This window comes from Paroedura picta, chromosome 5, assembly GCF_049243985.1.
Source record: "Paroedura picta isolate Pp20150507F chromosome 5, Ppicta_v3.0, whole genome shotgun sequence".
In the NCBI taxonomy this organism is placed as follows: Eukaryota; Metazoa; Chordata; class Lepidosauria; order Squamata; family Gekkonidae; genus Paroedura; species Paroedura picta.
In genome coordinates, this window is record NC_135373.1 from 112,890,659 (window position 1) to 112,917,352 (window position 26,694).

General features: G+C 46.1%; 1 protein-coding gene across 1 annotated transcript in view; it reads right to left on the reverse strand.

The window, feature by feature from the left end:
* Nucleotides 1–26,694, reverse strand: part of LOC143838539 (sodium- and chloride-dependent betaine transporter-like) — a 79,429-nt gene that overhangs the window by 47,730 nt on the left and 5,005 nt on the right. The window contains exons 2-5 of the mRNA XM_077339976.1: nt 14,998–15,228; nt 10,888–11,022; nt 6,443–6,583; nt 2,035–2,122 (exon numbers count right to left, since the gene is read on the reverse strand). Of these exons, the coding sequence (XP_077196091.1) occupies nt 2,035–2,122; nt 6,443–6,583; nt 10,888–11,022; nt 14,998–15,205 (572 nt within the window). The 5' untranslated portion in view covers nt 15,206–15,228. The remainder of the gene's footprint in view (nt 1–2,034; nt 2,123–6,442; nt 6,584–10,887; nt 11,023–14,997; nt 15,229–26,694) is intronic.

Genomic DNA, 26,694 nt, shown 5'->3' on the forward strand with positions numbered 1-26,694 from the left:
GAACAGATTTTGGTCATCTGAATCATAGAATCATAGAGTTGGAAGGGGCCATACAGGCCACCTAGTCCAACCCCCTGTTCAACACAGGATCAGCCCAAAGTTCAACTGTTATAGCAGGAGATTTCCAGATGCCACCTGGAGGCTGGTAACCCTAAGTCATTTTCATGTGACCAGGAAATGCTGAATTCCAAGAGGGTTCCAGGATCACACAATTAGGGCTGCCAGCTCTGGGTTTGGAAATACCTGGAGACTTTGGGGGTGGAGCTGGGAGCGGGTGAGATTTGGGGCAGGAAAGGACCTCAACAGAGTATCATGCCGTGGAGACCACCCTCCAAAGCAGCAATTTTCTCAAGAGGAACTGATCTCTGTTGCCTGGGGAGGAGCTGTAAAACCAGGGGATCCCCAGGTCCCACTTAGGGACTGGTATCCCTACACAATTAATTATCCCAGACAGCATCGCTAGTCTCAAAAGACACACAACTCAAAAGCCTCCCACCATTCTGACTTTCAAGTTTCTAAAAATGGTTTCCTCTCTGATGCAGAATGCACCTCCTCACCCTCATTTTATTCTCCAAGGTGTGGTGAGCAGCAGCACAGAAATTCCACTGAAACAAAGCTACTCCTCTCACCGTTGTACGGACCTGATGCTTCACCATCCCCCTTGTGTGCAAAAGACAATTAACCAAGCCTAAAATGTGGTTTGGAACATACAAAGCATCTGGACAAGGCCTTTGTGCCCAATCATTAGTCGCAGATGAAGTGGCAAAGTCTGCAGACCTAAATTACAGATGTGCCTTCTACATAAATATATTTTGAGGCTTCCCCACCCCTGCGTTGAGTTTCTAGGCTTCCTTCTCCATATTGGCCTTGGTGATCTCTCTCTCTCTCTCTCTCTCTCTCTCTCTCTCTCTCTCTCTCTCTCTCTCTCTCTCTCTCTCAGTCCCCACCTATTCCACTTGGGAAACTATAAAAGGAAAGGGGAACCATTCCTGCTTCTTCTCCCTGCTGCCCGTCTCCCTGCCCTGCTCTTTCCTCTCTTAATTGCTCTCACCTTGGCCTGCTCCAAATCCAGTGCTAGGGATGCCAGCCTCCAGGTGGGACTTGGGGATCCCCTGGAATTATAGCTCATCTCCAAGTGACAGAGATCAGTTCCCCTGGAGAAAATAGCTGCTTGGGAGGGTGGACTCCATAGCATTATACCCCACTGTGGTCCCCTCCTCAGATCACGCCTACCCCTGGCTCCACTCCCAACATCTCCAGGTACTTCCCAATCCTAGCCCAGAGCTGGAAACCCTAGTCCAGTCTCAGCCTTGCCTTCTTCCCATCCCCACAACTGCCTGGGTTCCAGCTTACTTCTTGGCTATGTGGGAGCTGTTTTCCTGGGTCCTGGCCTCTACCCTCTCCTGGCCTTCCTCGTATAGGTAGCCTAGGTGGGAGTTGAGTCAGGGCCAGGCAATAGCTCCTGACACATATAAAGGGGTGAATGTGGGGTATGAATATGTGGGAAGGCAGACAAGGTGAAAATCCCGCCTCAGGTCTGCCCCTGCCTCAGGGTAATAATGCAAAGTTGGCAAATTTTGACCTACACATGCCATTCACTACACCCCAGCCTTGCCAGCTCCAACCTCCTGCTTCTTTGGGGCATTGGGGACAAAAACAGACAACTTGCCACTCTCTGCAAAGAATTCACATGCCTGGCAATATTTTAGAAATGTTCCTTCTCCCCCACAAAGGGGGACGCAAAAGACTCACAGTGCACAGGGAGAAATAAAAGGAGTCGTTAGTTTGTGAGGCAGGATTTAGCCTTTTCATCTTGGGCATCAAAAAGGCTGGGGAAGGAGTGTGCTCATGTCACTATTCAAAAATTTGCTTCCCCATATATACGGGCCACCCTCTGAAGAAGCCCATGTGGTCACCAGATGCCCCGGTTTACAAAAATGTAACCCTTGGACTGCCTCTTGTTTTTAGCTTTGTAGGAGCCAACTAGTCTGTGAACTGCAGAAAATAAAAGGACCCAAAAATCGGAATACGTACTCCCAGAACTCGATGACCGGGGAGGTGGCATTAGCTGATATTGTCCCGTTCTCCCAACTGGTGCTGTTCAGAAAATCCACGCACTTCTCTGCAAAAGAGGAAGGGGAAAAAATCCTCTTACAACATCCATTTTCCCTTTGACTGGAGTCCTCCTGACAAAGGAACTGCTAGTATTCTGAGACAAATGTGGCAGATCCTTATTTGTATGAATTCCAGATGTCTGTGGAATGCAGGTTATAAATCAAGAATGTAGCAATTCTGAGGTATCAGATCTGAGTTCTTCTGCCTGCCTGCCTTCTCTTCCCCCCACCCTCCCTTTACTCATTTACTACATTTGCTTTGTGGATCTCCTAGTCCAACTTTTCATACTCACACAAGCCCTTGAGCTCCATTTCATCCTTTAAATTACTAGAGATGGGGAGAAGACACAAAAGCAGCCTAGGAGAAAATGGTAATCTATTAAAAGAAAGCCCAACGAAGAAAAAGAAGAGGAAGGCTTGGAATTCTAGGACATTACTCATATGAGTATTGCTTCCATGTCTTCTCTGCTTTGCTTTCATCACTGCTGTGAACAAACTGGGTCTTCGCTGCAGGAATTTTCTGCACACACTGCCTATCAGCTTTTTGGGACAACCAATTTCTTTGCATTTGTTCCCTGTTGTGCACTGGAGGGCCTTTGGATGGCTTAAAAAAAACCAATAATTGCTATAGCACTATAGCAATTAAGACTGTTTTATCACTATAGCAACTACCAGTTTATTTTACACTGATGGTGCAGTGGTGGAAAGGGCGGGTGTGTGGGATTGATGGTGCCCTGCAAAAAACTGTGCCAATGTGGGCGGGACCTTTGCAGGGCAAGAAAACATGCACCATTTTGATCACTTTGGACTGTGCTCTTTCAGAAATCAAAGTGGGTGAAGAGTGGAACAGGGATGGGGAAAAAATGAGGGGATGCTACACACACACACATACAAACACACACAAAGGGCTGCAGTTTGTAGCCAAAGCAGAGCAAAATTTTCACCTGAAAATACCCTTAAATAACTTATTTTCTAGCATTTGAAGTAGGGGGATGATTTTGGTTTGGAATTGTTGCTGTGGGTGGGCTGGTAGTTTTGAACTTCCTGCATTCTGCAGGGGGTTGGACTAGATGACCACGGAAGTCCTTCCTCCTTGTACATATCATAGAGTTGGAGTTGGTTTTTAGGCCCCGCTTTTCACTTCCCCAAGGACACTCAAAATGGCTTATAATCACCTTCCCTTCCTCTCCCCCAACAGACACCCTGAGAGGTAGATGAGGCCGAGAGACCTCTGACAGGACTGCCCTGTGGAAACAGCTCCACCTTGACTGTGATTGGCCCAAGGTCACCCAACTGGCTGCATGTGGAGGAGAAGCGGAGAATCAAACCCCGCTCTCCAGATGAGAGTCCACCACTCTGAATTGCTGCACCAGGCTGAAATCACTTTGTTTATGCTAAACAGAAGACTTATTCAAGTCTAACAACATTTCAGCCTTTTTGGACTTTCCCTCACATCACAGCTGACTTATGGCAACCTACTGGTTTTTTCAAGGCAAGAGGCTTCAGACAGGGATTGCCACTGCCTTCCTTTGCATAGTGACCCTGAACTTCCCATCCCATTACTGAACAGGGCCAATCCTGCTTGGCTTCTGTGATCCGGTGAGCTTGGCCCAGCCTGGACTATCCATGTCGGTGGACAATTCGTAAGCCGACGGAAGCTGTGAAAGGATGTCTCTGTTTGGAGAGAGATGGCAGGGCCTTCTTTGGAGTACATCAAGAGACAGCTGCCTTTAAGGCAGCGCTGGAGAACAAGATGTGTGTGGCTTATTTTTAGAAACTGGTGTGAGGAGAAGAAGAAAGAACAACATGGCTACACTTAGGCCAGTGTGTGGAGAGATGCGGAGAGGATGGGGAATAGGTTTATTTAACTGTGCAACAGAAGAACTTACAGAGGTCAGGGAGAACCTGGCTTCTCCAGAAGCCTGTGGACTCTGAAGAGAATGAAAGAAACCAAAGGCTGGCTAAACAAAAGCACCGTTCAAAATCCGCTGTGTGGGACTCGGCTCTCTTCAGAAGCTTGAAAGCCAGAGGGACGTGGGGGGTCTGTGTTCCACTTGATTGCCGAGTGGAAAGGGCAGCTCTATGACCTTCTCATCCAGTCCTTCCTAAGTTTGGGGGCTGTGCTACGACTCTCCGAAAGGTTGTCCACACAGTCAGGAGCCACGCAGACACACAAAGGCGGTAAGAATAGAAGTAGACCTTATTACTGGCAATGGGGCTGTCTACAATATGTCTGGCTGGGCAGGAAAGCAGAGACAGAGAGAAGAGAGACAGGCACAGTCCCTGTACTCTCAAAAGGGCAGGGGGCGATATTGGATGTTTCCCTGTTGTGACTGAAACAGCTGAAACCAGGACCTTTTCTGCACACGCTGCTTACTCTTCTCACTGAAATGGGGCTTTAATTCGATTGCTGGGCATGTACTCCCCACTTTTTCTTCTTGAAATGGGGCGTATATGCTCTGCATACCAAACAGAAAAACCCTGTGTTGCAGTACTGAATTCCCGCCCTTGCAGGTGGCACATCGTGTTTTGCATTAGTCCCTATTGGTCAGTTTCCCGCTGGGCGTGTTTTTGGAATGTGGAAGATGAGGTTCTTCAAACTGTAGCCATTTTGGCAGGCAGTTAAATCCTTGTGCCTCCCCCCGCCCCCCTTCATCAGGGTAGAAACTCAAACATAACAAATAAATAAATACATTTCTTTTTCTTTCCTTTTCTTGCAATATCAGGAAAAGTCTAGTGTTAAAGTTAGCTGAACACTACTCTTGGATAGATCCCCATGAAAACCATGGAGCCCCCACCCACCCCCAAGCAGCAAGACAGTCAGTCAAAATGTCATCCCACCTAAAGTCTGAGTGCATAACAAACTATTTAACCTGGCACTTAGCGCTCAATACAGGTAGCTAGACACAAGAATCTCCAAGGAGAGCATTCCAGAGTAGTACTGTTTATTGCTGTTATTATTACTATTGTTATTCATATGAAGAAGAAGAGTTGGTTCTTATATGCCGCTTTTTTCTACGAGGAGTCTCAAAGCGGCTTACATTAATCTTCCCTTTACTCTCCCCACAACAGACACCCTGTGAGGGAGGTGTTGGACTAGGTGCTGGGAGACCTAGGTTCAAACCTCACTCTGTCATTCTGGGTGACCCTCGGTCAGTCATCTACTCGGTCAGTCATATACTCTCAGTCTAGTCTACCGCACAGGGATGCTGTGAGGACAACATGGAAGAGAGGAGCCACTTTGATTTTCCTTCAGGGAGAACAATGAAGTATATCAACATCCACTGGGCCCCTAAGCCTCCCTCCCATGGATTCAAATGCCCTGAACCGACTGACCATGGAATTGTTAGAATGCAGAGGCTATTAATTACAGTTCTCTCTGTTTATTGCTGTTATTATTACTATTGTTATTCATATGAAGAAGAAGAGTTGGTTCTTATATGCCGCTTTTTTCTACGAGGAGTCTCAAAGCGGCTTACATTCACCTTCCCTTTCCTCTCCCCACAACAGACACCCTGTGAGGGAGGTGAGGCTGAGAGAGCCCTGATATTACTGAAGAAGAAGAGTTGGTTCTTATATGCCGCTTTTTTCTACGAGGAGTCTCAAAGCGGCTTACATTCACCTTCCCTTTCCTCTCCCCACAACAGACACCCTGTGAGGTGGGTGGGGCTGAGAGAGCCCTGATATTACTGAAGAAGAAGAGTTGGTTCCTATATGCCACTTTTCTCTATCCAAAGGAGTCTCAAAGCGGCTTACAGTCGCCTTCCCTTTCCTCTCCCCACGACAGACACCCTGTGAGGGAGGTGAGGCTGAGAGAGCCCTGATATTACTGAAGAAGAAGAAGAGTTGGTTCTTATATGCCGCTTTTTTCTACCCGAAGGAGTCTCCAAGTGGCTTACAGTCGCCTTCCCTTTCCTCTCCCCACAACAGGCACCCTGTGAGGTGGGTGAGGCTGAGAGAGCCCTGATATTACTGAAGAAGAAGAAGAGTTGGTTCTTATATGCCGCTTTTTTCTACCCGAAGGAGTCTCCAAGTGGCTTACAGTCGCCTTCCCTTTCCTCTCCCCACAACAGGCACCCTGTGAGGTGGGTGAGGCTGAGAGAGCCCTGATATTACTGCTCGTTCAGAACAGCTTTATCAGTGCTGTGGCGAGCCCAAGGTCACCCAGGCTGCATGTGGAGGAGGAGTGGGGAATCAAACATGGCTCGCCAGAATAGAGGGGGGGATTTCACAGTCAATGTAGTTCAGCAGTGGAATTGGCTGTCAAAGGAGGTGGTGAGCTCCCTCTCACTGGCAGTCTCTGAGCAGTGGCTGGACAGAAGGTGTACCTGAGTTCCAAGGATTATTGCAGTTGGCCCAGGGAAGAACAGCAGCAAAGGAGTTGAACAGGTAAAACAGAGCCCAGGACAAAATGATGATGTAGTAGATATTCAGGTAAGATTCAATTACTTGTGAAGCATATCCAATTCCTGAATGAAAAACAATTAGAGAGGAAGAGAAGGTATTAGACATAACAGAGCCACAAATGCTATTGAGTTAGAAGAGGTCTTGGATTTTGGTGGATGCGTGCGTGGGGGGGGGGGCAAACTGTGGCTCTTCAGATGTCCATGGACTACAATTGCCATGAGTAATTGTAATTGTAGTCCATGGACATTTGGAGAGCCACAGCTTGGGCACCAAACAAATGATCTGAAGGAACATCATGGAGTTTTCCTGCTGAGTTACCAGGACTGCTTTGGCACATGTCAGGAGATTTCAAGGGCTGTACCTGGGAAGGGTGGAGCTTTGGGAGGGTGTTATGTCACATCCTACGATCGCTGTTGTAAACACCACAGAAATAGGGAAACTCCTAGCACATCGCTGTGAAGGCCAGTTTCTGTCTCTTTTTTTCTCTCCCATTCCTCAATTTTCAGAAGGTGGGAGAGTAAATGGCAAGCCTATCAGAAGGGAATGGTCTTGTAAGTCAGGGGTAGTCAACCTGTGGTCTTCCAGATGTTCATGCACTACAATTTGCTGGCAGGGGCTCATGGGAATTGTAGTGCATGAACATCTGGAGGACCACAGGTTGACTACCCCTGTTGTAAGTAGTCTGCTGCTGCAGCCATGGATAAGCTGCCTTCTTTCCGGTGAAAGACCGGGGCGTAAAACAATTCCACGGGACTTGCACAATGGAGCTCTTCCACCACACCTTTGGTTGAGGCCAGTGAAGCTACGTCAGCCAGAAGCTCCCTCCCATCTAGTAGTTACTCCCAGCAGAGACAACATGGGGCAACGCCTGACTTGGTCATACATCACAGGAAACAACACTTATGGCTGAATAGCCATAGTTCACACTTTTATGACCATTACATTCAAATTAGTAGCCATGTTGGTCTGAAGTGGCACAATAAAGTCAGAGTCCAGTAGCCCCTTTAAGACCAACAAAGATTTATTCAAGGCGTGAGCTTTCGAGTGCAAGCACTCTTCGTCGAATCTGAGATCTCAAAAGCTCACACCCTGAATAAATCTTTGTTGGTCTTAAAGGGGCTACTAGACATTTTATTATGACCATTAAATGTTACTGAAGTTCAAAACGTTCTAAACAAAAAAAATGTATAATTATGCCTAAGCAATTATTATCGTCTATGTACCATGAGCTATGAGCCATAAACGTTTACTATAAACCAGGGCCACTCCTGCTTAGCTTCCAAGCTCTGAGGAGATCAGACTAGCTTGGGCTATCCAGGTCATAGCCAGCCCCTGAATCCTCAAGACCAGAGGTAATCAACCTGTGGTCCTCCAGAGGTTCATGGACTACAATTCCCATGAGCCCCTGCCAGCAAACGCTGGCAGGGGCTCATGGGAATTGTAGTCCATGAACCTCTGGAGGACCACAGGTTGACTACCCCTGCTCAAGACTAAATATTCTTCTGCTGTTCATCTGCCCTGTGTAAGAAGCACAGTGATTACCATTTGCTCCATTCTCCCTTCCTTGAGTTTCCCATTCACTCGCTACACGCCCCCGGTTGCATCTTGTGTCAATTTGGCAGAAAACAGCCTCTTGCTCTGGGTCTGGAGAATAGCCAAACCAGCAGTTTCACACACTGCCCCTTGCTGATTCCTCAGAAAGCTAGCAGCCGCCAGGAAGAAAAAGCAGAAAAACAGAAGAGAATAAAAAGCGATTAGGAAGATGCATTGCAGGGCCAACGGGTGAGACCCCTAACTCTGCTGCTTTCCTCTACCATCCGGGAACTACTTTTTCTGTCTGTAGATTAATGTAAGGATGGAGCCAGACGAAATGTTCCCGTTCATGCACTATTCAGTGGAGCAGGATGCTTCTTCCCCCCTGCCCCCATCCCCCCCCCCACACACACTGCAGTCTACTGACTTCCCCAAGAGGCTGCTGCTGTGGGACAGGGGACCCAAACTCACCCAGAGCAGCAATCAGACGTCTGCTGCTAGGGATGCCAGTCCCCAGGTGGATCCTGAAGATCCCCCAGTTTTACAGCTCATCTCCTGGCAACAGAGATCAGTTCTCCTGGAGAAAATGGTTGCTTTAGAGCAGGGGTAGTCAAACTGCGGCCCTCCAGATGACCATGGACTACAATTCCCATGAGCCCCTGCCAGCAAATGCTCCTGGGAATTGTAGTCCATGGACATCTGGAGGGCCGCAGTTTGACTACCCCTGCTTTAGAGGGTGGACTCTATAGAATTATACTCCATGGAGGTCCCTCTCCACCCCAAATCTCACCCATTCCTACCTCCACCCCCAAAATCTCCAGGCATTTCTCAACTCAGAGCTGGCAACTCTATCTGCAGCAGGAAGATGGCACTGGGGGAAATTATCCCACCCTTTCCATTAGCAGAGAAATTAGTCTGGATCCAACCCACTGTCAATTTCAGATTTCGTATATATAAAGATTTTATATATTCAAAAGTGGCAGATCCCAAATGGATTTTTGCACTCCATTGGCTCAGGACTAGAACCTTCATGGTTTGTACTTAACTTAGAGCCAGGAGAACTCAACATCTCTAAAAAAAAAACACACACACATATGTTAGAGGAAGTATCATGCAAGAAAATGCAGAGAAGAAAAGGCAAAGTGCATGCATTTAAAAAAACAAACAAAACCCTTGGTTTTCAGATTTCCTTTATGGATAAAGCCATTTACAAAGGTAAATATCTTGGCCCATCTACGGTTATCTCATCCATTGCCGGTGTCCTCTTTAAGGATGCTCACCAGTACTTGCTATTGAGGTACTCTGAAATAATCAGCCATATCTCTACTATGATCACATTTCTGGAGTACTCCCTTTCCCTACTAGTAATACAAGGATTAACCATCTGTTTCCATGTATGCACAAGAGGGGGGGGGAGCAAGTATACCTGAACACACAATAGTACATTTTAAAATAGTGATTAGGAATGTACCAGAAACACTGGACACATAATTCAAGCCAAGGAGGGAGCAAAGAGACTATGCAGACCACAATTTTGCAAAGGTCCAGGAATCCAAAACACTCTCCTCCAACCTGTCAACCTGGACCCTTCTGAGAGGTTGACCTGCAGCCAAGACCTGTAGACTAAAACTATGAGCAGGGGACTGAATCAGATGGCTCAAAAGCCCACTAACTCTATGGTTCTAAATTTCTCTATCTCAGTGTGACACACAGTAAAAGCCTGTAACTATTATAGATCACCCACTCATGAGGAAACAACCAGAACTGAACCAACAAGATTCACTAGTAGGCTTGCCATTTGCCTGCCAATAGCATATAATGCACACACACACACACACACACCATTCTCCATCCCTTGAGGAATGGGAGGGGAGGGATGCTAAGAAGATGGCCTCCATAGTCCTTACCTTAGAATTTAGGGGAAATTCCTAATTACCTCCTTCTGCTGGCAGAAACTGACCTTTAGATTAAACCTTCAACCCTTTTACCCCTGACAGTTTTCCCACCAAAAAAATCCAACCTGCCCCCCACCCCGCCCTCAGTTCCTGCCATGCAAAAGATAGCTGGCTTGGAGATCCATGGTTTTTAGCACAGAATTGCAAGGGGGAACCAGGTTAAGACCCCTGACATTTGCTTCCACAGTAGCTTGCATCCTCTGAGGCTGGATTATGCAAAAGGTGGTATGGAGAGGAGAAAAGGAGACATGGTTGAGCATGAAATAGGTTTTGGCTTTGAGGTCCTGTGATTGGCATCACCAAACAGACCTGACTTTTTCAGCTACCACTTTTCAGCTACCACCTCAAAGAGTTTCCATAGACTCTTGCAACCCAGAAGAACATCAAAGATGCAGAAACTCACTATGTGGAACGGTCATAACATTACCTGCAGAAATCTAACTCAGCCTTTCCCACCTCATCCCCCTGTTGTTCTGACTCTACCACTGCATCTAGCAACTGGGACCATTCATTTTCTGGCTTCAGCCTCTTGTTTGGAATATCTAGCTTTCCCCTGTCTTTTGATCACCATCATTCCTCACCCAATTACAGCCTCCTTATCTACCCTTGGCTCCGTGCCATAATTCTGTAACTGTGTTTGCTTCTGGCCATTACTTTGGCTCCATCTTTTGGCTGCATGTGGAGTCTCATTGTCCTCACATGACATCTTTGGGAATGACTCACCCTTTTGACTCAGATTATATCTTGAAGCAGGAATACCAGCAACTGGCTTAGAGCCACGCCCTATAGCCAAGGGCCTTCCCCAGGAGCTAGATCCAAAAGTACACAGAGTGCTTTATGGAATTGTAAGCGGGACTTGCCATGTGCAACTGACTTGCCTTCAAAGATGGGGCAGATCTTTCTCCAGGCAGTGATCCCACCTTGACTGGTGTATTGCCCAAGGGCTGTCTCTAGGAGGAATACTGGAATCCCACAGGCAAAGAGGAAGATGAGATACGGAATGAAGAAAGCACCTGTGGTGGTGGGAGAGGAAGAGATGAAAAAACAACAACAACACATGTGTTAACTCATTCTTCAAAAAAAATAGCATCTTTTCTACAGATTGCAGAACTAAGGATTTAATTACATGTAATGACTGGTAAGGCAGCAGACATGCAGTCTGAAGCTCTGCCCATGAGGCTGGGAGTTCAATCCCAGCAGCTGGTTCAAGGTTGACTCAGCCTTCCATCCTTCTGAGGTCGGTAAAATGAGTGCTGGGGGGTAAATGGTAACGACTGGGGAAGGCACTGGCAAACCACCCCGTATTGAGTCTGCCATGAAAATGCTAGAGGGCGTCACCCCAAGGGTTAGACATGACCCAGTGCTTGCACAGGAGATACCTTTACCTTTAATGCTGAAATGAGTAGAATCCTAGAGTTGGAAGGGGCCATATAGGCAGGCCTTCTAATCCAACTCCCTGCTCAGTGCAGAATCAGCCTATAACATCCATGTTAGGTGTCTGTCCAGCAGCTGCTTAAAGCCTTCCAGTGAGTGGAATAGAGCAGTCTATTCCACTACTGAACTACTCTGATTGTGGGGAAAAAATCCTGCTATCTAGGTGTCCATACATGGATGATATCCTGTATCGGTCTTAAAGGAGTCAGAGATGAACAAGCCCTATCTAAATGGCCAAAGTCTATTCTTGGCTAGTTTTTGTTGTTGTTTTTAAACTGTGAAGTTTAATACTGGTTCTCTTTCTTTCAGACATATTACTAATATCTACGATGGTCAATGCAAACTTAAATGGACTCCGGGGAATGGTAGAGGACAGGAAGGCCTGGAGGATCATTGTCCATGGGGTCGCGATGGGTCAGACACGACTTCGCACCTAACAACAACAACAACACGATGGTCAACCTCCAGTTGGTGGCCAGAGATTTCCTGGGGTTATCTCCAGGCTACAAAGATCAGTTCCCACTGGGGAAATGGCTGCTTTGGAAGGTGAACTCTATGGCATCATATTCCACTGAAGCCCTTCCCCTCCCTAAACTGTGCCTTTCTCAGGCTCCACCCCAAAATCTCCAGGTATTCCCATCCAGGAGCTGGTATCCCTGCTTGCGTCACTGATTCCTGCCATTTTAGCAGACCTCATCCGTATCGGCCAACCATGGAGAAGACCTGTAGTTAAAGTCCCCAAGGCTTTCCCAAGAACCATTACTAGCCAAATCTGTGTAGAATTGCCATTCCTGGGTGCTTTAAAGCCTACCGGTATCCCTTCAAGAGAACATTCCTACAGCAAATATTATGCCACAGTAGCATTGAAGCCTCAAAGAATTTTCACAGACTCCTGCAACCCAGAAGAACATCAAAGACGCAGAAACTCACTATGTGGAACGGTCAAACCCCGAATTCCATGAGCTACTTGCTTGCTTTTTGCAAGCTATCCCATTAGCCTGTCCAAAAGTCCCCAAAGGTAGCAAAACACAGGGAAAGAAAGCTTGTGCTGCATCCTCACTTAACTGACACTTCCTGCTGATGCAGCTGTTCCTAATAGCCCCGCTCTGTTTCCTAGGAGAACCTGGTTTTGCCCTTTAAAGCTGCTCTCCAGTGCCAGCAGCCTCTGACTGAGGCTCATTCCCGTGACAGATAATTAAGTGCAAGGTCTCAACAACAACAAACCCAAACACACACAAAATTCCCCTTGTTAGCCTGCCAGTCATGTAATGTTATAAATTTAGAGCCAGATCTAACTATTGTCTCAGCACAGCTGTGGCTCTGGCTGTAAGGAACTTGAGGCCAGCAATGGGATATCTTCTTTCGTAACTATTCCAGCGCAAGTCACTTAAGAACAATAGGAAAATAGTCCATTGGTATATATAATGTGTAACAAGCTATCTCTTATACTTGATTAAAAACAACAGGCAGAAGCAACAGATTAGAGCAGGCTTTCTTAACCAGGGTTTCATGAAACCCGGGGGTTTCTTGATGGATCTGGAAAGGTTTCCTGAATGGGTGGGAGTTAATTTTTTAAATATATTTTTAAAATCCATTTATTGGGCAATATGACCATCTATGATCTTGTCAATTTAGCCCCCCTCCCAAAATGGCCAATGAGGGGCCTGGAGGGGGTGGGAAGGGGAGGAGCCCCGGGTGGGCGTGTCCACAGCTCTGCTTCTCAACCACATTCTGCGCCATTTTGCCACTTCTGAGGTTTCTCAAAGCCTGAAGAATGTTTCAGGGGTTTCTCAACAGTAAAAAGGCTGAGAAAAACTGGACTAAAGCACAACAAATGTGTCGCTGTTATCCCTTTGTCGCTCACAGAATCCAGAAATTTACCTCAATCCAAAGAGCTCTGCTGTTGTCTTTTCTCAGTGAAGGCTACATGGATTGTAGCGGCACAGAAGTCATGGTCGTGCTTACAAGCAGTGCCTGTGTCATCGCACTATCAAGGTTTCACTCATACTCACACACACATGTACACAGAAAAGCACCTCATGACACTGTCCCTTTAAGAATGTGCCATTTAAAAAACTAGCCTAAGGTCACCCAGCTGGCTGCATGGGGAGTGGAGTGGGGAACGAAACCCGGTTTTCCAGATTAGAGGTCGCTGCTCATTACCACTACATCACACTAGCTCTTGTTGTTAACATCAGATTAGGTTGAGAAACTCTTGGCAGGAACTACACTGCCAATTTTTTTGATCATTTAATTAAATCTAAAGGACGTAAGTGTAGTAACTGGTTGGTTATTTAAATTATTTTCTGTTATATCTAGTGTGAAATTGGAGGAAAGGGGGTATGGTATAGCCTGATCTCGTCAGATTTTAGCAGTTAAGCAAGGTCAGCCCTGGGTAGTATTTGGAAAATAGATCACCTAGCAAGACTGCAGAGGAAAGCAACAGCAAACCAACTCTGGTTCTCTGTTGCCTTGGAAGCCCCTTGCTGGGTCACCATGTTGGCTGCAACTTGACAACACTTTACACACACACACACAAATGAGTGTGATGTAGTTCAAAGCATGCAGGCTAAATAAGCACTATCATTAACATATTTAAAGAAGAACCCTAAATTAGGCCATTTGTCTATCAGAAAGGGAAAGGAGAAAGAGCTGGCTTCTCTCCTTTTCTCTGCTGCTTGAGCCAACAGGAGGCCAACCAGTTGGGCTTCTGGACACCTCCCTACCCCCACCCCTACTACATTTGCTGCCTCTTAGCTGGAGTAGGAAGCCATAAAGTTTCTAAGGTGGGAGGTCAAACCAACTTCACTTCCAGCTGATTAGTTAAGAGTCTGTCCCCCACCTCCCCACATTTCTCAAACAGGAGACTGCAAACCGACTCCCAGCTGATCTCTCATCTGATCAGCTCATCTCCAGAGTACAGAAATCAAATTGCCTGAAGAAAGCAGCTGCTTTGGAGGGTGAATTGTATGGCATTATGTACTCTACTGAGGTCTTCTCCAGGCTCCAGCCCCAATTCTCCAGGACTTTCCCAACTTGGAAGTGCCAACCCTACCCCCTACATCCCTTGCTGGTGGTTGGGGGGGGGCGGGGGAAGGCTGGCAACCCAACTTCTGACAACTGCGAGTTGCCTGTCCCTGAGAATACACCTTAGCAGGCTGCAAAGAGTGGAACAGCCCGTTGATGCATCTGTTGCCTGATCCCTAGCAGCGAATGGGAAGTGAGCCAAGCTGGCAGCCCTTCCCTAACAAGGACACACATGCCTGTCATAAATAAGCTCTCTTTGCACTGGCAATACAAAAGACTGAAAGTGTTGCACAAAATCTAATTAGGTGTTGTGGGGGGGCCATGTTTATCTAATGGTTTCCAAACCAGCCTGACACTTGATCATTTCCCCATTAGCATGTTAATTTTAGATTGTAAAATGTTTTGGCTTGTTTTATAACAAAGTCTCTATATCGCTTGCTGCATTGGAAGCCGAACATTTGGTTTCCTGCTTTTGCGATGACTGATGGTAACAGGCAAGTAAATACCGAAAAGCAGGGAATGCTTACCGCCTCCATTCTTGTAACAGAGATATGGGAATCTCCAAACGTTTCCCAGACCAATTATCTCTCCAGCCACAGACAGGACAAATTCTACTTTGTTGGTCCACTGTCCCCTGTCCTGAAGCTCCTCCTCCTTCTTGTCTGCTTTCTCTGTGACTTCCGGCACAATCATGTCCCCATTGGGCTCCATATCCCAAGATTCTTTGCATTCCATGGCTCTGTTGGGTAGGGGAAAGACTACGAGGAAAGCAGAAAACATACTGTCAGAATTTATCACACACTTCATAGCAAACTCGTTTTCATAGAATAGAATCATAGAATCATAGAGTTGAAAGGGACCTCCTGGGTCATCTAGTTCAACCCCCTGCACTATGCAGGACACTCGCATACCTATTGCTCATCCACGGTAACCTGCCACCCCCTTAAGCCTTCACAGAATCAGCCTCTCTGTCAGATGGCTGTTCAGCCTCTGTTTAAAAATTTCCAAAGATGGAGAACCCACCACCTCCCAAGGAAACCTGTTCCACTGAGGAACCGCTCTAATTGTCAGGAACTTCCAGACGGAATTCCTTTTTAATTAATTTCACCCCATGGGTTCTGGTCCGTCCCTCTGGGGCAAAAGAGAACAACTCTGCTCCATCCTCTGTATGGCACCCTTTTAAATACTTGAAGATCAGATCCCCTCTCAGTTGTCTCCTCTCCAGGATAAACAGACCAAGCTCCCCCAACCTTTCTTCATATGTCTTGGTCTCCAAACCCCTCACCATTTTTGTTGCCCTCCTCTGGACATGTTTTATCCAGACAATTTCTCATACTCCAGGTGTGGCCCTCTAGCATGTACTCAGGAGCCTCAAATGTAACCCAGATGAAATCCCAAAATCTGTTTATGGGGTAAAATGGTGAAATTCATCTAGTCCACACTAAAATTGTATCAGTTTCATTCAACACGGCCTGGAAAGGAAAGGACAGACCTTACATATTAATTCGTTTTATGTGTGCATACCAACTTTTCATTCTCCATCATAGTTACTCTCTTATACTGTTTCCTCCTTTTCTTTTGCAATGGAGAGCTCAGAATCCTATTTAGGAATCCCCTGAATATGCAGGAATCCATGTTTTGTGTGTGGGTGTCCCAGTGTGCTCCAGGATCAAGCTATTCCGGGAAGTTACTAGTTATGGGATGGCTTCTTTTCCTCCTTATTATAGTCCCAAAGGGGGGGGGGGGTGGCGAGAATGTGAAAAGCTGACAAGGATGAAGAGAACAATGCAAAAGACCAGAATGACCATTAGAGAGGACAGACTGGTGAGATTTCACAAACCATCTCAGGGAATGACTGCTAAAGAGCTTGTTCCAGTGGTGAGCAAAAAGGCTGATGAGACAGGTAGGGTTGCCAACCTCCTGGTGGTGGCTGAAGATCTCTTTGGTTTTCAAGGGATCTCTAGGAGACCAGTTCACTTGGACAAAATGGGCACTTTACAAGGTGGACTCTGTGGTGTGATACTTCATTGAAGTCTCACACCTGCCCTCCTCAGATTCCACCCTCAAAATTGTCAGGTATTTCCCCAATGGAGCTGACAACCCTAAATATGGGGCATCAAGACTGGGCTGCAAAGGATCTCCATTATGTCCTATTGGTGTAGTTTGGTGTAGTGGTTAGGAGTGCGGACTTCTAATCTGGCATGCCAGGTTCGATTCTGCGCTCCCCCACATGCAATCAGCTGGGTGACCTTGGGCTCGCCACGGCTGTGATAAAGCTGTTCTGACCGAGCAGTAATATCAGGGATCTCTCAGCCTCACCCACCCCACAGGGTGTCTGTTGTGGGGAGAGGAATGGGAAGGCGACTGTAAGCCGCTTTGAGCCTCCTTCAGGTAGGGAAAAGCGGCATATAAGAACCAACTCTTCTTCTTCTTCTCTTCTTCTATGAAGGGGCAGGGGGGCAGATTCACTGATCTGTTCTCAGCATAGCAAAAAGTAGAGGTTGGATGGGGCACCCTCTTTGGGTGTCCCAAGAACTGGATCCCCTAGTCCAATCTTTTTTGCGAATTGGAGGTTCTTTTGAGGAGAAGATCCTACAGCCACGCTGCAAGTTTCGTGTCTCTAGTTCAAACCCCCACCCGCCCAGCCTAGGAAAGAAAGAAAGAAAAAGGGAAATCCCCTTGATTTGGATGGCACCATTAGGTTCAATGGCATCGAATCGATTCGGACGTATCCTAATCAATTCAGCCATTGATTCAGCCACATCCGAATGGATACGACTGTATCCAAACTACACTTTAGGGGATTCAGACAAATCAATGTGTTCAGAATCTTCTTCTTCCAAATGCCTACAAATCCTTGTACAGCCTTACGTTTCCCCCGAATATTCCGTAGACAATTGTAAATAAATATTTCCCAGTTGGGCATAGAAATGTCTTATTTTCGTTGCGCTCGAAGTACTATAGATCGCATTCGCAGAGTCTTGTTTCTTAGAAACGTTTGTGAGATTTAGAGTCCATTTCCCACTTTAAGATCCCAGAGTGCCTTGCAATTATGTGTCGCCTATTCTAATTTCAATGAGGATATTTATCCTGCTTTATCGCAAAGGCTCAGTGCAACTTTTAAACCTTTCCTAGGCAATGTGCATAAATGAAGTTTGGTGAGATTTAAAATCTCAAGAGAAACCTCCCCAAACATTAACCCTCCTCTCACTTCTAATCTTCCCTTAAGCCCCAACCATTGGCCCCTAGCCTCCATAGCAGGGGTAGTCAAACTGCGGCCCTCCAGATGTCCATGGATTACAATTTCCAGAAGCCCCTGCCAGCATTCGCTGGCAGGGGCTTCTGGGAATTGTAGTCCATGGACATCTGGAGGGCCGCAGTTTGACTACCCCTGCTCCATAGCATGCTCAGCCTTTCTGCTTGCCCCACACCACATCTCTTCCCATGCTTGTGCCCCCTATGCAGCCATTAGTAAGACCACCTCCCCAGGATAGCCGGGATGTTTGCTTCTGAGCACACTGGGGGAGCTTGTATTGATTTTTTTGCATTGAACTTTTGTTGTGTTCATCTGCTATAGAGAAGTAAGTTTTGAGTCCAGTCACGCCTTAAAAACCAACAGGATTTCCAGAGTATAAGCTTTAAAAGTCAAAGCTTCCTTTGTCGGATCCAACAAAGGGAGCTTTGACTCTTGAAAGCATATATTCGGGAAATCTTGTTGGCCTTTACTGGGTTTGACTCTTGATGTATGCTACTCGCTCTTCCTGATGCATGTTATATTTCATTGTGTTCTAAACTGCCTTAGGGACTTTTCAGTATAAAAGTCGTCTAAACACCTGGGTCTGGGTAGCCCAGGTTAGCCCATTCTTGTCAGATCTTGGAAGCTAAGCAGCATCAGCCCTGGCTAATATTTGGATGGGAGACCTCCAAGGAATACCTGGACCATGATGCAGAGACAGACCATGGCAAAACCACCTCTGAACGTCTCTTCTCTTGAAAACTTTCTAGGGTCACCATAAGTTAGCTGTGACTTGATGACCAACGAAATAAGTAATCCTTTAAAAAATATTGTCCTTTCCTCTGATGAACATGCATCTGCTGCAATACGAAGCTGCTTGTGTTTCCCTTTACCCCTGTACGTATCTGATAACTGCAGGTTATCCTTAGATCAGGGGTAGTCAAACTGCGGCCCTCCAGATCTCCAGATGTCCTTAGATCAGGGGTAGTCAAACTGCGGCCCTCCAGATGTTCGCTGGCAGGGGGCTCATGGGAATTGTAGTCCATGGACATCTGGAGGGCCGCAGTTTGACTACCACTGCCTTAGATAGCCGGAGGATTGAGGGTTGCCAGCCTCCAGGTCATGGCTGGAGATCTCCCACTGTTACAATTGATCCCCAGGTGACAGAGATCCTTTCCCTTGGACAAAATGGCCATTTTGTAAGGTGTGCTCTATGGCTTGATACTCCATTGAAGTCCCTCCTGTCCCCAAACCCTACCCTTCTCAGGCTCCACTCCCAAAATCTCCAGATGTTTTCTGACCCAGCACCAGAAATTCTAAGAGAGAACCTTCCGTAGTTAGTTACCACATCTGTTAGAGACACACCATCAGGCTAATCAGCTAAATCTTTGTGCTTGTTCAGCACAGACTCCATTTCCATATCATTGGTGTCAAAACCCAGCAGAGTTCCATGGGCTGTCCGCTGAATGAAAGCCAGTGCCTCAAAATGAATGCTGCGTTGACATGTCAGTCTTCCCCCCCAAATTCCAATTTCCTGCCAGCCGCCGAATGCAGATCATCAAGCACAACGTCGCTCTTGTCTATGCTTATTAGTAAAGTCATTACAGGCTGACGGCGAAAGGCTTAACTCCAATTTATTTCTTGATTAGCGCTGAGAAAGTTTACACCGTCCACCTGCTTTTATTCTCACTCGCTTGCGTTATGGTTTGCACAGCATTTTTGATCCGGCACTGAATCCTAGAAAGTCTGCTCATTTGCGTATACTAATTTATTTACCCCCCTTCAAGGATCGCTGCCTTGTTGTGGCAAGGGGGCTTGCGTAGTTCAGTGAAGCTATGAGCTATGCCGTGCAGGGCCACCCAAGACGGACAGGTCATAGCTGAGAGCTCTGACAAAAGGTGATCCACTGGAGAAGGCAATGGCAAACCACTCCAGTATCTTTGCCATGAAAACTCTATGGACAGTTCCAATAGGCATAACGATATGACGCTGGAAGATGAGCCCCTCAGGTCGGAAGGTGTCCAATATGCTACTGGGGATGAGCAGACGTCTAGTACGAGTAGCGCCAGAATGAATGAAGCGGCTGGGCCAAAGCCGAAAGGACGCTCAGTTGTGGAAGTAACTGGTGGCGAAAAGACAGTCCGATGCTGTAAAGATTTTTATTCCATAGGAACCTGGAACGTCAGATCCATGAATCAAGGCAAGCTGGACGTGGTTAAACAAGAAATGAGAAGACTGAACATCGACATTTTAGGAATCAGTGAACTAAAATGGACAGGAATGGGTGAATTTAATTCAGATGACCATCAGGTATACTACTGTGGACAAGAATCTCGCAGAAGAAATGGAGTAGCCTTCATAATCAATAAGAGAGTAGGAAAAGCAGTCTTGGGATACAATCCCCAAAATGACAGAATGATCTCAGTTCGAATCCAAGGCAAACCATTCAACATCACAGTGATCCAGGTCTACGCCCCAACCACTGCTGCTGAAGAGGATGAAGTTGATCAGTTCTATGAAGCCCTACAACACCTTCTAGAAGCAACGCCCAAAAATGATGTGCTTATCATCATGGGGGATTGGAATGCTAAAGTAGGAAGCCAAAAGATAACCGGGATAACAGGCAAGTTTGGCCTTGGAGTACAAAATGAAGCAGGGCACAGGCTGGTAGAATTTTGTCAAGAGAATACAATGGTCATAGCAAACACTCTTTTCCAGCAACCCAAGAGACGACTCTACACATGGACATCACCAGACGGTCAACACAGAAATCAGATTGACTATGTGCTCTGCAGCCAAAGATGGAAAAGTTCTATCCAGTCAATAAAAACAAGACCAGGAGCTGATTGTGGTTCAGATCATGAGCTTCTTGTTGCAAAATTTAGGCTTAAATTGAAGAAAGTAGGGAAAAGCACTAGGCCACTCAGGTATGAACTAAATCATATCCCTGACGAATACACAGTGGAGGTGACAAATAGATTTAAGGAATTAGATCTGATAGACAGAGTGCCTGAAGAACTATGGACGGAGGTTCGCAACATTGTACAAGAGGTAGCAACTAAAACCATCCCAAAGAAAAAGAAATGCAAGAAATCAAAATGGCTGTCTGAGGAAGCTTTACAAATAGCTAAGGAGAGAAGGGAAGTGAAAGGCAAGGGAGAAAGAGAAAGATACACCCAATTGAATGCAGAATTCCAGAGAAAAGCTAGAAGAGATAAGAATGCCTTCTTAAATGAACAGTGCAAACAAATAGAAGAAAACAATAGAATGGGGAGGACCAGAGATCTTTTCAAGAAAATTGGAGATATGAAGAGAACGTTTCATGCAAATATGGGTATGATAAGGGACCAAAATGGTAGGGACCTCACAGAAGCAGAAGAGATCAAACAAAGGTGGCAAAATTATACAGAAGAACTATACAAGAGCGAGCTTAACATCCCTGATGACCACAATGGGGTAGTTACTGACCTGGAGCCAGACATCCTGGAATGTGAAGTCAAATGGGCCTTAGGAAGTCTGAGCAACAATAAAGCTAGTGGTAGTGACAGCATTCCAGTTGAACTATTCAAAATCTTAAAGGACGATGCAGTAAAAGTGCTACACTCAATATGCCAGCAAATTTGGAAAACTCAACAATGGCCACAGGATTGGAAAAGGTCAGTTTACATTCCAATCCCAAAGAAGGGCAATGCCAAAGAATGTTCAAACTACCGCACCATCGCACTAATTTCTCATGCTAGCAAAGTTATGCTCAAAATCCTACAAGCTAGGCTCCAGCAATATGTGGACTGAGAACTTCCAGAAGTACAGGCAGGATTTCGAAGAGGCAGAGGAACTAGAGATCAAATTGCCAACATACGCTGGATCATGGAGAAAGCTAGGGAGTACCAGAAGAACGTCTACTTCTGCTTCATTGACTATGCTAAAGCCTTTGATTGTGTGGAGCACAACAAATTGTGGCAAGTTCTTAAAGAGATGGGAATACCAGAGCATCTTATTTGTCTCTTGAGAAATTTATATGCAGGTCAAGAAGCAACAGTGAGAACTGAACATGGAATCACTGACTGGTTCAAAATTGAGAAAGGAGTTCGGCAAGGCTGTATACTGTCGCCTTGCCTATTTAACTTGTATGCAGAGCACATCATGAGAAATGCGGGATTAGAGGAGTCACAAATTGGGATCAAGATTGCAGGGAGAAATATCAACAACCTCAGATATGCAGATGATACCACTCTAATGGCAGAAAGTGAAGAGGAACTAAAGAGCCTGTTGATGCGGGTGAAGGAGGAGAGTGCCAAAGTTGGCTTGAAACTCAACATCAAGAAAACAAAGATCATGGCATCCGGCCCTCTCAATTCCTGGCAAATAGAAGGGGAAGAAATGGAGATAGTGACAGATTTTATTTTCCTGGGCTCCAAGATCACTGCAGATGGGGACTGCAGCAAAGAAATTAAAAGACGCTTGCTCCTGGGGAGGAAAGCTATGGCAAATCTAGACAGCATCCTAAAAAGCAGAGACATCACCCTGCCAACAAAAGTGCGTTTAGTCAAGGCTATGGTCTTCCCAGTTGCAATGTATGGCTGCGAAAGTTGGACCATAAGGAAGGCCGAGCGTCAAAGAATTGAGGCTTTTGAACTCTGGTGCTGGAGAAGACTCTTGCGAGTCCCTTGGACTGCAAGGCGAACAAACCAGTCAGTCCTAGAGGAGATCAGCCCTGACTGCTCTTTAGAAGGCCAGATCCTGAAGATGAAACTCAAATATTTTGGCCACCTCATGAGAAGGAAGGACTCCCTGGAGAAGAGCCTAATGCTGGGAGAGATCGAGGGCAAAAGAAGAAGGGGACGACAGAGAATGAGGTGGATGGATGGAGTCACTGAAGCAGTAGGTGCAAACTTAAATGGACTCCGGGGAATGGTAGAGGACAGGAAGGCCTGGAGGATCATTGTCCATGGGGTCGCAATGGGTCGGACACGACTTCGCACATAACAACAACAACAACAAATTTATTTACATATATTTGCATTATGTACCTTCCACTGTAGTATTAAGCATTGTAACACAATTCATTTCCACATACCTCTGGCTTTTTCATACAGTTTTGCGCAGTTTGTGATTAGTCCAGGTTGTGCAAGAAATAAATTGCTTAGATCGAAGAATCAGGGCAGAGCAAACTATGCAGTTAAATGGAACTCTGAAAGGAACGGTATGCTCTCTAGTTCAATGCAGTGGTAGCATAAGAGGGCCCAAAGTTCAGGCATACAGGATGACCCACCAGTCGACGGCCAATGCATCAAAACACAGAATGGGCCAGCCAAATCAGCAGTAGCTGCACCGAAACTACAGGAGCATCCACACCATACGAACAAAGGAAGTTGCCTTACACCAAATCAAACCGCAGGCCTATCAAAATTCAGTACTGTCTCCTTTGACTGGCAGAAGCTCCCCAAGACCCAAGGTAGATGTCTCGTTAAATCAAGAGACTACCAGGTAGGGATGCCAGCCTGCAGGTGGGGCACAGCCAGAAGAGACCCCCAAAGGACCATCCAGTCCATCCCTCCACTTTCTTGGGGACTTCAAAATCACATACTCCTGACCGGTGCTCATCCAATCTTCTCTTAAAACCTTCCAACGAAGGAGACTCCACCACCCTCTGAGGCTTATACACCTGCTCATTTTCATACTTAGTATATGCCATCAAGTGCCAACAATGTCCCTCTGTTCTCTACGTAGGGCAAACAGGTCAAACCCTCCACCAAAGAATTAATGGACACAAGTCTGACATCAAAAGCCACAAGATTGAAAAACCTGTAGGGGAACACTTCAACCTTCCAGGACATTCAGTAAAGGACCTGAAAGTAGCTGTTTTATTACAAAAGAACTTCAAGAACAGGCTAGAAAGGGAGATTGCAGAAATGCAAGTTATTACAACGCTCAATACGTTGACATACCCTGGACTCAACAAGGACAAAGGTTTTTTATCTCACTATGCATGCTAACCTTGTATAACTTGTGTATCTGCATTCCTCACAATTTATTTTAATTGGAATTATGTAAGTAATATATAATGTAATTTTGAATTCTACTTTCTGATCCCAGGACAAGATAGCTGCCATCTTCAACTTGTAAGGATGTTTCACACTGGTATGGAGACAGATGGGGCCAGCAGTAAATAGTAGGGTGTGAGCCGTGGATCACTGGCTTTGACAGTTTTATTTCTGATAAGTCTTTGTGAACTGCAAATGGGTTCAAGGGATCTGATTGGCTGGTTTGGCAGGAAGTTATCATGTGGCTGTGTTTGGATGCTGTGACACAGTTTACTAATGTAACAGGATTAACTTTGCTTATATATTCCTACTGTTATGATGGTCAGTTCTTAGTCTGACGAAGAGTACTTGCACTTGAAAGCTCACGCCTTGAATAAATCTTTGTTGGTCCTCAAGGTGCTACTGGACTCTGATTTTATTTTCCGGCTATAGATATGCATAGTTGGGATAGACCTCTTCAAGAGATACCCTGAAGAATAGCTGCCCATCAGAGTAGGCAGATCTCACCCAGATGGTCCACGTCATAGTTAGCATAAGCCAGCTTTAATTTTATTTTTGAAGATACTAGATAAAAGGAGAGTTCAATGCAGAACGAATCTGGAATTTAGCATGACGCTTGCAAAGAGAGCCAGCTCGGTATAATGGTTCAAGTGTGGGATCTGGGACACCCAGTTTTGAAGCTTGCTGGGGGTCCTTGTTGAGCCTGTCACATACTTTCAAACTAACCTACCGCCCAGGGGTGTCACAACTGTGAAATAAAACAGAGGAGAGGAGAACTACGGAAGCCACTTTGTGACCCTGTTTGGGAGGAAGGTGGCATATAAATAAAGTAAATAAATATATAAATAAAGCACTCAAGAGTCATGTGCCCAGCATGATTTTAAGAAGGAGCTACATTTAGCTTTCTCTCATTCACCAGTGTAAATTTATTCCTGAGTCACTGTTACATTTGGAACTTGGCGGGGGGGGGGGGGGAGGGAGAATTGACAAGCTGCATTGCAGATTTGCCAACCATCTGCAAGCTGATCAGCTACACCTGGAGAATCTGATCCCTCCAGAGGTGTCCAAACTGTGGTTCTTCTGATGTCCATGGACTGTGATTCCCATGAGCCCGTGTCAGCATTGACAGGATCTCATGGAAACTGTAGTCCATGGACATCTGGAGAGCCACAGTTTGGACAGCCCTGCATGAATCCCTTGTAATGATGCAGGAGAGCCTGGAGGAAAAAAACTTTGGATTGTGCACGGCTGTGTGGCAGCTGAGAGTCATCATAATATTACAATGTTCTATTAAAACTGGAAATAGATCATTGACAACGGAGAGGGGCTTTACGCCCCGGGATCTTTGTTGCAAATTGGTCACTGAATGAAAAATCGCCATTTAAAGTAGTGGAATTCGTCGTTATGCATACCTGCCTTTGTAGTGGAATCCAGTTGCGTTTTGTAGCGTTTCCCACAGGCTTCCGGTCTCAGCAGAAATCGCTAGAAAGGAAGCGCTATTGCCAAGCTCGTCCCGCCCCTGGCCGTCAAGCAGCCAATGGGCAGCCGTTAGCATGCTCCCAAACAGCCCCTTTCCCTTTAAGAAAGGTTTAAAAAAAAAAAAAAAACAGACCCATAGCAACGGAGAGACCCATACAGCTGCCTGGTGTGTTTGAGCTGTCGTTTGATCGTTTGATCGTTGCCACGCTTCCTCCGAGTGTAAACCCCCCCCCCTCTCACGGCCCGATTTTCGGCTGAATGAATGTTTAAAAAATAAAGGGAAAATACTTCTGCAAACGTGCTTTTCTGTGGTTTGTGCTTAGTGACTAAAGGGGAGGGACTGAAGCCAGGGAAGCCTCTAAACAGAAAGAGGCTCGCTGGTGCGTTTATCCCCGCTCGCTCGGAGAAAAAAAATGGCGATTGCTTCGCCGGAAGATCAGAGAAGAGAGCCAGGGGGAGGGACTTTGTAGAAACCGCAACAATGTTAACGCACAGGTCTTTTTCGCTAGTGTTGCAGATTGGTTGCAGGACTGTATCGCTTTCCAGAGGGTGAATCCACTTTTGGGGATTTCCCTGAAAGCGCTACAAGGAAGCGCTTTTTGCAGATTGGTTTCAGGTGTGTGGCAGATTGTCGAAACAGCAAATCAGTAGCGTTTTCAATTGGCAACCATTGTGCTATTTTGAAGGCGTGCAAAAAGCCCCAGAGATATAGCACTATACCACTGTAGCACTACAACAATCTAGGCCTTTAACACTATAACAGAACATTGTTATAACAATCGAACACTTTTTCTCTAATTGAAAAAGAACCTTTATAGAGCTATAGTGCATGTGTGGGGAAAAGTGCAAAAGCAGGGGTGGCAAGGATGCCCTCAGGATCCAGTATAGATCCTGTGATAAACACACACAAAAGGGGAAGGCAGGAAAAAGCATGCAGAAAATTCTCACATGCAGAAACTCTGATGCCAGCAAACGTGCCCCGGCTTCTTCACCCTCTGCTAAATATTGACAGGGATATTAAAAAGGAAAGCCCTGCAGATGTCTATCGCTTAAGGTGCAATAGATTCATACTGTTCTATATATTTTATCTAAACCACAGTTATTTGGCTTCTTGGCCAAGAACCAAGAATTTGTTGACAGATTGGCCGCTGTGCCAGATTCCACAGCATGGTATAACCTGCATCAGAACACCTGATTTCTTCCAAAATTCACTTGATCCTTAAAACCAGTTCACGCCATTATAAGAGACTAACAGAGAGACCGCTCCTCAATTGGGGATTATGCTGACATATTGGGAAAGGGGGGAAACGTGAAAGTGTACCTCACTGTGCTAGAGAGGCCTCAGGAACATCCTTTGAGCACTCCCCCTGGTCTTTTTGGCCAATGAGATAGGTCAGTGAGGTGCAGGGTTGACAACTCCAGGCACAGAAAGATCTGGAGATTAGAGGGTTGAGCCTGGGAGGGTG